This window comes from Ylistrum balloti, unplaced genomic scaffold (assembly GCF_031769215.1).
Source record: "Ylistrum balloti isolate Yb309-2 unplaced genomic scaffold, AGI_CSIRO_Ybal_v1 Utg369616, whole genome shotgun sequence".
NCBI lineage: Eukaryota > Metazoa > Mollusca > Bivalvia > Pectinida > Pectinidae > Ylistrum > Ylistrum balloti.
The window spans coordinates 1,825,194-1,837,584 of record NW_026781889.1 but is presented as its reverse complement, the minus strand read 5'-3'; the positions used below and the strand labels follow the sequence as shown (position 1 = coordinate 1,837,584).

General features: G+C 39.1%; 1 protein-coding gene across 2 annotated transcripts in view; it reads left to right on the top strand.

The window, feature by feature from the left end:
• The window catches only part of LOC132548286 (transforming acidic coiled-coil-containing protein 3-like), a 50,117-nt gene that overhangs the window by 14,150 nt on the left and 23,576 nt on the right, over positions 1-12,391 (top strand). For both annotated transcript variants that reach the window (XM_060212153.1, XM_060212148.1), the window contains exons 7-8: positions 7,478-7,532; positions 10,894-11,068. In XM_060212153.1, the coding sequence (XP_060068136.1) occupies positions 7,478-7,532; positions 10,894-11,068 (230 nt within the window). The remainder of the gene's footprint in view (positions 1-7,477; positions 7,533-10,893; positions 11,069-12,391) is intronic.

Sequence of the window (12,391 nt, the reverse complement as noted above, 5' to 3'; positions counted from 1 at the left end):
CTGTTAAATTTAAGGTAGATAGGTCCTAGGCCTCTCATGGATATCCAGGGGTATGCATAGGATTGATGCAGTAGGGTGAGCTAAAGTCTGTAGAATCAATCACAACAGTCTGGAGGCAGTTTCTAGGAATTTATTAGGCATCAGATCTGTTGTAAATGATTCTCAGGATTTTAAGTTAATTAACATTTTTTTTAAAGATTAATCTGATTTTTTTGTTTTGCTTCAGTTATTTAATACAACAAAGCATGATTAGCATACTGACAAAAATAATTAAGTTTTTAAGTCTGGGATAGTTATAAAGTTAAGATAATTGTTCTCACTGATATTCAGATTGCTTGTTGATTTTGAAATGTTGTCAGTTAACATGCTCACTTGTAATATTGAACTTATGCTGGAAAATAACAGGTTTATAGGTACTGAGTATGTGTGAAATGAAGCTTGTTTGTTGTAATACAACCTCTAATATGAACAGTCTACCACATGGGATGTAATCAATGCATCTCTTAATTTGTTTTATGGTTGGGTTTACTCTTTCATGAATAACCAGGGCCCAGAAAAAAAGCTCACTGGGCTTATATTTGTTAAAAAATTCAAAATAAGGGAGATAACTTGATAGGAAAAACACATGTTTTGTTCCATCAAATATATTGGGATATTTTATTCACACTTAGTAAGTCTGGTTCACTCAATCACAGAATTAAAGGTAAGTTGACTGGAAACACCTGATTGTTTTCACCTGATCAGCTGTGTACCTGTCCCTACCTGTAGCTATTTATAACCCTGTACCTGGTAAGGTTTAATTTGTATGAGAACAATTTCCTACCTATGGAAGGGGACAGGGCCAAAGTGTTATACGCATTGTGTTCTTTCTCAAATATTACTGTCAAAAAAAAGCACAGTTATTAGTGAAATATTTCTAAATGTTGAATGAAAAAAATACTAAGCCATATAAGGCATTTTAGTCTGTGAAAAGTAAAAGTAGTTTTGAATAAATATTTTTCATACCAAGGTTTTGAATCAACGAATTATCAATTTATTTGTTTTCTTTTCTTTTAATAGTTTTAATTCTGGCAAAACATACAGTCTAATAATCTTTTTCTTTCTTATAAAAAAATATTTCAAGTAAACTGGTTGCTATGACATAGAAGTCTTTTAACGACCAACTTGACTTTGGGCAACTTCACGGTTCATGTTTGTTTCTGGCTTAATTGTTTACAAGCTGACTAAGCTTTTCTACAACTGAGGCTTTTGTAGTGACGGCCAGTTATTTACTTATCTCTCTGAGCTTTAGTTTGTTGAGTCAATGCGATTGAATGGATTGGGGAGTTTGTATACATTTCTGCAGAGCTAGAACATGTTTTATGTGGCAGTGTTACCTCGACCAAGTTATATCTGTTATAAGGTAAATGTGAGTTCAGTTATTTGGATCTGCTTTAAAAAAATTTCAACGGTGAGTTTTCAGTATAATTATTGTGTATAGAATGTGAATTGGTTAATGTTGATTTTTAGTTTTCTGTTGTGTACATATAAAATAATTTCAGAAACACACATGACAGGTGTAATTAAATGCTCATTAATATACACACTCAATGGCCTTACTTAACTAAACTTGTTATGTTGAGGTGGTCAAGGAGAGCATTAATTGTGTACAGTTGAATCTCATTAGTAAAAGCAGTTCAATAATTAATTTACAAAAAGCAAATACAAAAAAACTAATTTTCGGGATAAATTATTTAAAACTTGTCACAATCATTTAGCCCCAGAATTTAGAATTAGTCAAAGAACAAAATTGAATTATTTGGATCATTAGAAGCAGATATAATGAGGATGTTAATTATGTATTGATTATACCTGTCTTCAGTTAACTGCATTCTGATATATATTTATTGTTGTAGAATTAATCCACTTATAGTTTATTTTCAGTTTGATTTTGTATAACATCATATCATACTACAGTAAAAATTCAAATTAGATTTTGTTACGAAAAAGCCCCCAGATATCTGGTTTTTGATCTATAATAACCATGACTTAAGTTTGTAAACACTAGCTATGTTGTCACAAGGGTGTTTTATAAACAGTCACCTTTCTGTTTACTGCCTGAAATGATGTATGTGAGAGTTTAAAGCCTTCTTTGTAATAACACACTACATAGTATCGTTTGTCATCCATTGTTGTTCCTACCTTGACTTGTTTCCTGTGGTAGTAAGTCAGATTCTGTGTCATCGATCTGCTTCAGTTCTCAGTCCTATGATCATGTTGTATCAATCAGTTTCTTGATGCATAAAACAGAAATATAGATCAGACTGTGTTGTACTGGTGAACGGTTGGGTCATCAAATATCGATCAGAATGAGTTGTCGGGTCATCACATATATCGACCTCCCTATACATAACGGTATATAGTGGTATACACTTACCTACTTGTATATAGGACGTCCATAGTCTCACAAGTGAAATAGGCACCGTCAACACTTTAGGTATTTGTTGTACCATGATCAACAACAATATCTACAGTATGGTGTTTGTTTAAGGTTCTACCTGGTCTCCGTGTGTTGGCGTAATTTCTACCGGATTTGTGAGTTGGATTCTGATGGCTTGCATACATTAGTGATAAGCAGGTCTTATAAACTCTTGTTGACATGTACGACCATCAGCATCGACCCACGCATACACACTGCTAGATATTGACGTTTTATTTGTTGCTAGTCAACCGATCGCTGGAATTTTATTTCCCATTCAGCCATTTTTGTTTGGTATAGTGAGCGTATTTTCTACACTGATATGCTAATTAACATACAACCTGCCGTTTAAGGACGGATGTGCGACTATTTACGAATGCAATGAAGAGGTATGCAGATTTTTTTCATCAGGAATGTACAGAGTGATAGTTTTGGGCTTCATTATGTTGATATGAAGGTAAACATGTGAGATTCAGACTGGTGCCAGCTCGTAATAGTTATATATGGATTAAGGTGCAACTGGTATACTTAATTTTCTGTATAGTATTCCAGTGGTGGGGGTTGGCAGAGGGAAGGGGGGTGTTAAGGGGAATCAAAGTGTACAGTGCCAATTTATATAAGAAATTTTACACCGTTGTTGATTATAGGTTTATGATAAATGTATAGCAGATTTTAGAAACATTTCTATAATTACTATGATTTTAAGGGATATCTCTACTCTAGAATAAGTGACATGACACTGCACTGGTAGCTAGCCTACTTTTCAGTTGCTTTTGTTGAACAGAATACAGCAAGTAAGAGCAGAATGAAGCACCTCAGGACAGGGATAGAGATGTACCAGTAGATAATACAAAGTTGTAGAGGCTAATAGGTGGACAGGGAAAGGTAGACAGAGAGGAGGAGCAGGAGTGGAGAAGTGGACAGATTGTAGGGAATATAGAGGTGGACAGAGAAAGTCAACAGAAAGGAAGAGCAGGGTTAGAGAAGCAGAGAGATCAGGTTTTAGTGACTAGTTAGGTGGTCACAGAATGGTATGATACCAGGCAGGGATAGGGAATTGGAGAATAGGATAGGGGCTAGATACAGAATGATAGGAGAAAAATGCAAAGGATAGCGGCTGGAATGGTTGACAGGTGCTTATTGAAAGGAGATGTAAGATTAGGAGGTTATTTTGATAGTGTTACTACTGCTATGTTTTGAAGTTAATAAAACGGCACTCGTAAATAGTTTCTATACTTCATGGCTATGATTTGCCTCATTTTAAATCAGTTGCCAGCTCTACATTGAATGCAATATTTCTCCATTACAAGAACTATGTGTATAACCATGAGTTTGGATTGTGGAATGATGTCCGACTATGATATGGTTATGTTGTATAAATGTTAAATGAAAAAGTTACACAATCATGTGGTTTTGAATTTTCATATTAGTTGATTTCTTTTACTGGATACAAAATTGGAAAAGCAATTGATAATTATAATGTAGTTAGGAGAGATAATTAATTTAGAGAAAGGAAGGTAGACCTTTTCAGTGATAGGATGATTGGTGTCTGTAGTAGATCTATGTAGGTCTTCTGAAGTGTTTGTTGTCCTCATGAAAAATTCATCATGTTTGTACATGGTTATTGATTGAGGGGAGTAGGATCTAGAGCCCGATTTATAAGACTTGTACTTCATCCCCTGCACACATAGCTCCATTGCTTTTGTGAATGTAATGGACATGCTGGAAGTTCATGGAGTGTGATTGAGTTATAGACTCGTAAACTGGTGGAGGTACTGTAAGCATTTGTAATGCTACATGGCACTTGACTCTTGTTGTTTATGGAGCCTGGTTATCTTACAAACCCATTGATATTCAGTAGGTATGGTGATTCACAGTGCCATGAGATTTTCTGTACATCAGCATATTGCTGTACTGTTATATTCATCCAGCACAATACCCAAGGGACCTACAAAGGTTGACCTCTTGCAGCATAATTGTTTATAAATCTCCTAATTCAGTCCTGAACAGAAATACTTATGGATGAGTGGGCTTATTACAGTTCTTTAGCTTAAATTTTTTCTACTGATATTGTGTTTGATGGAGATGGCTTGTTTGCAGGCATGGGCTTATTACAATTTTTTTATCTTCGCCAAATCTATGGAGATGAAGGCTTTCTGCTTGATAGGTATATTGCTATTTTGGGGGGATAGGTTTATTACAGAACAAAATATAATGTTTGGTGCTAGTACCACTGAATACCCACTGAAAATCCAATGGATATAGATGAATCTGTTAAATGAAATGAACTTCTTTAACCAAAATTGGACTTATTACCAGACATGGACTCTACCAGATACAGGCTTTTACCAGACATTGGCTTATTACCAGACATGGACTTTACCAGACATGGACTCTACCAGATACAGGCTTTTACCAGACATTGGCTTATTACCAGACATGGACCTTACCAGACATGGACTCTACCAGATACAGGCTTTAACCAGTCATTAGCTTATTACTAGACATGGACTCTACCAGATACAAGCTTTTACCAGACATTGGCTTATTACCAGACATTGGCTTATTACCAGACATGGACTCTGCCAGATTCAAGATTTTACCAGACATTGGCTTATTACCAGACATGGACTCTGCCAGACACAAGATTTTACCAGACATTGGCTTATTACTAGACATGGACTCTACCAGATACAGGCTTATTACCAGACATGGGCTTATTACTAGACATGGACTCTATCAGCTACAGGCTTGTTACCAGACATGGACTCTACCAGATATAAGTTTTGACCAGACATTGGCTTATTACCAGACATGCTCTTTACCATATTTTGGGTGAATTACTGGATAGATACATTAATTCTTAGGATAACTTTGATGTTATAATCAAACAGATTTCTCTGTTTTTTTTCCCTACAGTTTTCAGTCATAAGCAATGGAAAATGAGTGTATGAACTGCTCAAGTTTTTCGAGAACATGTTGATGTTGTATGGTAGTTTATCCATATGCAGACAAAAAATGTGTTTAGTTCTAGTATAGAAATGAATCCCAGGAAGATCCACTAGACATCTGCAGATTTCGCAGCATACAGTGGCTTTCTAATGTGATAAGAAATACTAAGGTTATGGAGAGAAAAGTTCATACATGTGCTGTTGTATATCACAGGTTTATAAAGTTTGAGTGGAAGGGGGAGTGGAAAAGGGGGAGAAGAGAAGTGTGTACTATGTTTGTCCAAGGAACTCCCAAGTGAGTACTGAACAATTGGTTAAGCTCAAAGAACAGGCTTAAGGCAGAAAAAATAGGGGTTTATACAAGATGAGGGTTGAAAGAAGTGAATAACAGAGAGAAAAGGACAGGCAGACAGGAGGATGGGAGGTTGAAGAATGTAAATTCACAATTATGGGAAAAAAATGAGGAGTGAAGAAACAGTACAGGATAGATCATTTGATCATTGTCAGATACATTGAAAGATGCAGAGGCAGGGATTAAATCTTATACCTCCAGATTTAGGATGGGGGTCTGAAATATTGGGCAGTGGACGGGGATTGAGGCTTAAACCTCTAGATTTAGGATAGGGGACAGATACATTGGGAGGTGGAGAGGGATTGAGGCTTATACCTTCAGTAGGATGTGGGACAGATACATTGGGAGGTGGAGAGGGATTGAGGCTTATACCTTCAGTAGGATGTGGGACAGATACATTGAGAGGTGGAGAGGGATTGAGGCTTATACCTTCAGTAGGATGTGGGACAGATACATTAGGAGGTGGAGAGGGATTGAGGCTTATACCTTCAGTAGGATGTGGGACAGATACATTGAGAGGTGGAGAGGGATTGAGGCTTATACCTTCAGTAGGATGTGGGACAGATACATTGGGAGGTGGAGAGGGATTGAGGCTTATACCTTCAGTAGGATGTGGGACAGATACATTGGGAGGTGGAGAGGGATTGAGGCTTATACCTTCAGATTTAGGATTGGGGTCAGATACATTATTAAGTGGAGAGTTATACCTTCAGATTAAAGATAGGGGTAAGATACATTGGGAGGTGGAGAGGAATTGAGGCTTATACCTTCAGATTTAGGATAGGGGTCAGATACATTGGGAGGTGGAGAGGGATTGAGGCTTATACCTTCAGATTTAGGATAGGGGTCAGATACATTGGGAGGTAGAGAGGGATTGAGGCTTATACCTTCAGATTAAGGATGGGGGAACAGATACATTGGGAGGTGGAGAGGGATTGAGGCTTATACCTTCAGATTTAGGATGGGGGAACAGATACATTGGGAGGTGGAGAGGAATTGAGGCTTATACCTTCAGATTTAGGATAGGGGTCAGATACATTGGGAGGTAGAGAGGGATTGAGGCTTATACCTTCAGATTAAGGATGGGGGAACAGATACATTGGGAGGTGGAGAGGGATTGAGGCTTATACCTTCAGATGAGGGATTGAGGCTTATACCTTCAGATTAAGGATGGGGGAACAGATACATTGGGAGGTGGAGAGGGATTGAGGCTTATACCTTCAGATTTAGGATGGGGGAACAGATACATTGGGAGGTGGAGAGGAATTGAGGCTTATACCTTCAGATTTAGGATAGGGGTCAGATACATTGGGAGGTGGAGAGGGATTGAGGCTTATACCTTCAGATTAAGGATGGGGGAACAGATACATTGGGAGGTGGAGAGGGATTGAGGCTTATACCTTCAGATTTAGGATAGGGGTCAGATACATTGGGAGGTAGAGAGGGATTGAGGCTTATACCTTCAGATTTAGGATAGGAGGGGAATTTTTATGTGTATAAGTAATAAAATAGAAGAATAAAGGGTGGGGAAAGAGAAATGATTAAATAGACTGAAGTGAAGAAGAAAAAGGAGGGGGAACCTGCTGACATTGCTTCCTGCTAACAAAATTAGCCACCATCTGTTTAACGCCAATGTAAGCGTGATTACCAGCTCTGTATCTGAACTGTATATGTAACACTGTTGTATAATGTAAGTGGTCTGTTCTGTCTTTGCAGTGCCAGACGCCAGTCTGATCAGGAATGACAACACAGAAACCCAGGCTGACCAGAGGTAGGACTAACATGTCTGTAAAGCCGCAGAGTGTAGTGTAAATTTTCATCGCCCAGGTCCTTAATGGGACCAAGTATAATCTGGTGCTATGTTTGAATAAATACAGCACCTTGGTGCTATATTGGGGCAATGATCTGGTGCTACATACATATACAGTCCCCTGGTACCATACAGAGCCATGATCTGGTGCTACATACATATACAGTCCCCTGGTACCATACAGAGCCATGATCTGGTGCTACATACATATACAGTCCCCTGGTACCATACAGAGCCATGATCTGGTGCTACATACATATACAGTCCCCCGGTACCATACAGAGCCATGATCTGGTGCTACATATGTATACATTCCCTTGGTGCCATACAGAGCCATGATCTGGTGCTACATACATATACAGTCCCCTGGTACCATACATGTCCATGATCTGGTGCAACATACATATACAGTCCCCTGGTGCCATACATGTCTGTTGTTATCTAGGTACCCGACCCTGTTAATACATTGGACCAGAGTCTGGTGTTACCTTGGTACCCGACCCTGTTAATACATAGGACCAGAGGCTGGTGTTTCCTAGGTACCCGACCTTGTTAATACATAGGACCAGAGTCTGGTGTTACCTAGGTACCCAACCCTGTTAATACATTGGACCAGAGTCTGGTATTACCTTGGTACCCAACCCTGTTAATACATTGGACCAGAGTCTGGTGTTACCTAGGTACCCGACCCTGTTAATACATTGGACCAGAGTCTGGTGTTACCTTGGTACCCGACCCTGTTAATACATTGGACCAGAGTCTGGTGTTACCTAGGTACCCGACCCTGATAATACATTGGACCAGAGTCTGGTGTTACCTAGGTACCCGACCCTGTTAATACATTGGACCAGAGTCTGGTGTTACCTTGGTACCCGACCCTGTTAATACATTGGACCAGAGTCTGGTGTTACCTAGTTACCCAACCCTGTTAATACGTTGGACCAGAGACTGGTGTTACCTAGTTACCCGACCCTGGTAATATGTTGGACCAGAGTCTGGTGTTACCTAGGTACCTGACCCTTTTAATACATTGGACCAGAGGCTGGTGTTACCTAGTTACCCGACCCTGTTAATACATTGGACCAAAGTCTGGTGTTACCTTGGTACCCGACCCTGTTAATTCATTGAACCAAAGTCTGGTGTTACCTAGGTACCTGACCCTGTTAATACATAAGACCAGAGGCTGGTGTTACCTAGTTACCCGACCCTGTTAATACATTGGACCAGAGTCTGGTGTTACCTAGGTACCTGATCCTGTTACCAACAATACATAGTACCAGAGGCTGGTGTTTCGTAGATACCCAACCCTGTTAATACATTGGACCAGAGTCTGGTGTTACCTAGGTACCTGACCCTGTTACCAACAATACATAGTACCAGAGGCTGGTTTTTCCTAGATACCCAACCCTGTTAATACGTTGTACCAGAGTTGTTGTTACATAGGTACCTGACCCTGTTACCAACAATACATAGGACCAGAGGCTGGTGTTTCCTAGATACCCGACCCTGTTAATACATAGGACCAGAGTCTGGTGTTACCTAGTTACCCGACCCTGTTAATACATAGGACCAGAGGCTGGTGTTTCCTAGGTACCCGACCCTGTTAATACATAGGACTAGAGTCTGGCGTTACCTAGTTACCCGACCTTGTTAATACATAGGACCAGAGTCTGGCGTTACCTAGTTACCCGACCTTGTTAATACATAGGACCAGAGTCTGGTGTTACCTAGGTACCTGACCCTGTTACCAACAATACATAGGACCAGAGGCTGGTGTTTCCTAGATACCCAACCCTGTTAATACATTGGACCAGCGTCTGGTGTTACCTAGGTACCTTACCCTGTTACCAACAATACATAGGACCAGAGGCTGGTGTTTCCTAGATACCCAACCCTGTTAATACATAGGACCAGAGGCTGGTGTTTCCTAGGTACCCGACCCTGTTAATACATAGGACCAGAGTCTGGTGTTACCTAGTTACCCGACCCTGTTAATACATAGGACCAGAGACTGGTGTTTCCTAGGTACCCGACCCTGTTAATACATAGGACCAGAGGCTGGTGTTACCTAGTTACCCGACCCTGTTAATACATTGGACCAAAGTCTGGTGTTACCTAGGTACCCAACCCTGTTAATACATTGGACCAAAGTCTGGTGTTACCTAGGTACCTGACCCTGTTAATTCATTGGACCAAAGTCTGGTGTTTCCAGGTACCCGACCCTGTTAATACATAGGACCAGAGGCTGGTGTTACCTAGTTACCCGACCCTGTTAATACATAGGACCAGAGATTGGTGTTTCCTAGGTACCCGACCCTGTTAATACATAGGACCAGAGGCTGGTGTTACCTAGTTACCCGACCCTGTTAATACATTGGACCAAAGTCTGGTGTTACCTAGGTACCCAACCCTGTTAATACATTGGACCAAAGTCTGGTGTTACCTAGGTACCTGACCCTGTTAATACATTGGACCAAAGTCTGGTGTTACCTAGGTACCCAACCCTGTTAATACATTGGACCAAAGTCTGGTGTTACCTAGGTACCTGACCCTGTTAATACATTGGACCAAAGTCTGGTGTTACCTAGGTACCCAACCCTGTTAATACATTGGACCAAAGTCTGGTGTTACCTAGGTACCTGACCCTGTTAATACATTGGACCAAAGTCTGGTGTTACCTAGGTACCTGACCCTGTTAATTCATTGGACCAAAGTCTGGTGTTACCTAGGTACCTGACCCTGTTAATACATTGGACCAAAGTCTGGTGTTACCTAGGTACCTGACCCTGTTAATTCATTGGACCAAAGTCTGGTGTTACCTAGGTACCTGACCCTGTTAATTCATTGGACCAAAGTCTGGTGTTTAATAAATATTCAAAGTATAATTAATATGAGATTTGACTTTTAATTTTGAAAGACTGAAATTCCCAAATTACAAGACTCAAGTGAATGCCTATTATGTGACCTCATTTAATCTTTGAGGAAAAAATATGGAAGTATGCTGGTGCTACCTAAGACCAGAGTCTGGTGCTATGCAGATGAGACTCTAGTTTGGATCTATAATACCATGAAGAACTTGTTTAATAGGAGCTTTATAGGCCAGCTGCTATAGATAAGATACAACGAGGCAACAAGACAACGAAACACTAAATGCATACAAAATCTTTTAAACATGCATTAAAAACTACCTGAAACCACTAAATTTTATGATTATAAAAAAGTTGATATCATCAATTGTGTTAAGAATAATTCAATATTTGCTTTGTGAAATTGTGAGGTTTGTTGATGTTAATTTATATTAGATTAAAACTTTATTTGACAGTGTGGATTTACTGTCGATGACGACCCCCCCTCCCCCTAGTAAGACGTCCCGCGTCCCCAAACATCCTGCGGCCCGTGTGCTCGAGGACCAGGTCGAGGAGAATGGCAACCCACAACAGGAGGCCAGTGCTCGCTCTGTTGACAAGATACTCTACAACCCTTCCAACAGTGTGAAGGTGAGTTTTGAAAAGGAGGTAACCCCAAGCATGTCCTCTGTCAGCTGGTGATAGGCAATCAGGGGAGATAACTCTCTGCTGTGTTACTTGTTGTGTGGTTGCAGTGCTTCAGCATATATAGTAGTATCAAATTTAAATTTCTGTATATTTGAGTAACAGTTAACTTCTCAATCCAGATTATTATATACAGATCATTTTTAAGGATATTTAGGAATATATTAGATTTTTCAATATGGATATTTTATAAGTCTAAATCCAGGTACAATACTCGATAATATAACCAGTGGACCCAGTATATCTATATGTATGAAATACTCTATGTATTGCATTAACTTAACCATTTGGCAGAATGATGACAATAACAAGTTTACTTTGAAGAGATGAAACATTGGCAAGAGGAAGAACTGTTAGGTATATCTTGCTTGACCTCAATGAAACACAAAAACAAAATCTTCCACTGTTCTGCAATCCATAAAGTCTTAGTAAAGTGTGAGTGTAGAAATGTTTTATATATTTCAAATAATACATATTATATCAAGATACCTTCACAGTATGAATATCATTTTAAATGGGAAGATCTTTCTGATAGAATAAAGAAATTTCAATATTGTTTTTTATTATTTCAAAAGGGCTTCTTATTTTTTGTTTTTTATTTTTATCTGATATGAGTTAAGAAAAATGTTTTTTTTGCCAATTATATAATTTTGTTGTCATCAGTGATACTTGGCAAAGTTTGGTTCCTAAATTCATGAACATCCAATGTATCTGCTTGAATGCATATGAACGAGAAACTACCTCACTTTTGGCTTTTTAGTTTAGCCTTTGCCACTGTGACTTCGGGTTAGGTACCCTGGCCAAGACATACCAGAGTCTTTAAAACTGATAGATACCATTTCTGCTTAACATTCAGTATATGGTTATGTAACAACTGGACCACCTGTGATGTGGTTTCCTGCTGGAGGCCTTCGGTAGAAAACTTAGCACTACAAAGTTGGATTCAATGTAGTGCTATCAGATGGAGACTTACACAAACCTATCAAAGTCTGCCAAAAACACACACATGTACTCACCCCGCTGTGTGGCCGTCCTTAAATGACCCTAGCTTTCAATAAGACGTTAAGCAACGTTAACCAAACCATTTAGCACTTTTCAGATCATTACCAACTTTTGACCACTTTGTCTTTGAAATAAAAAACATATATAATTTAATAGAAATTGATTTGTCTTTACTCTCAAACAATCTTCTTCTTTCAAATTTTTTTTTTTTTTTTCAAATAGACTAGCTCTATATTGCAAAATTTTTAAGATTGCAATTGGTGATTT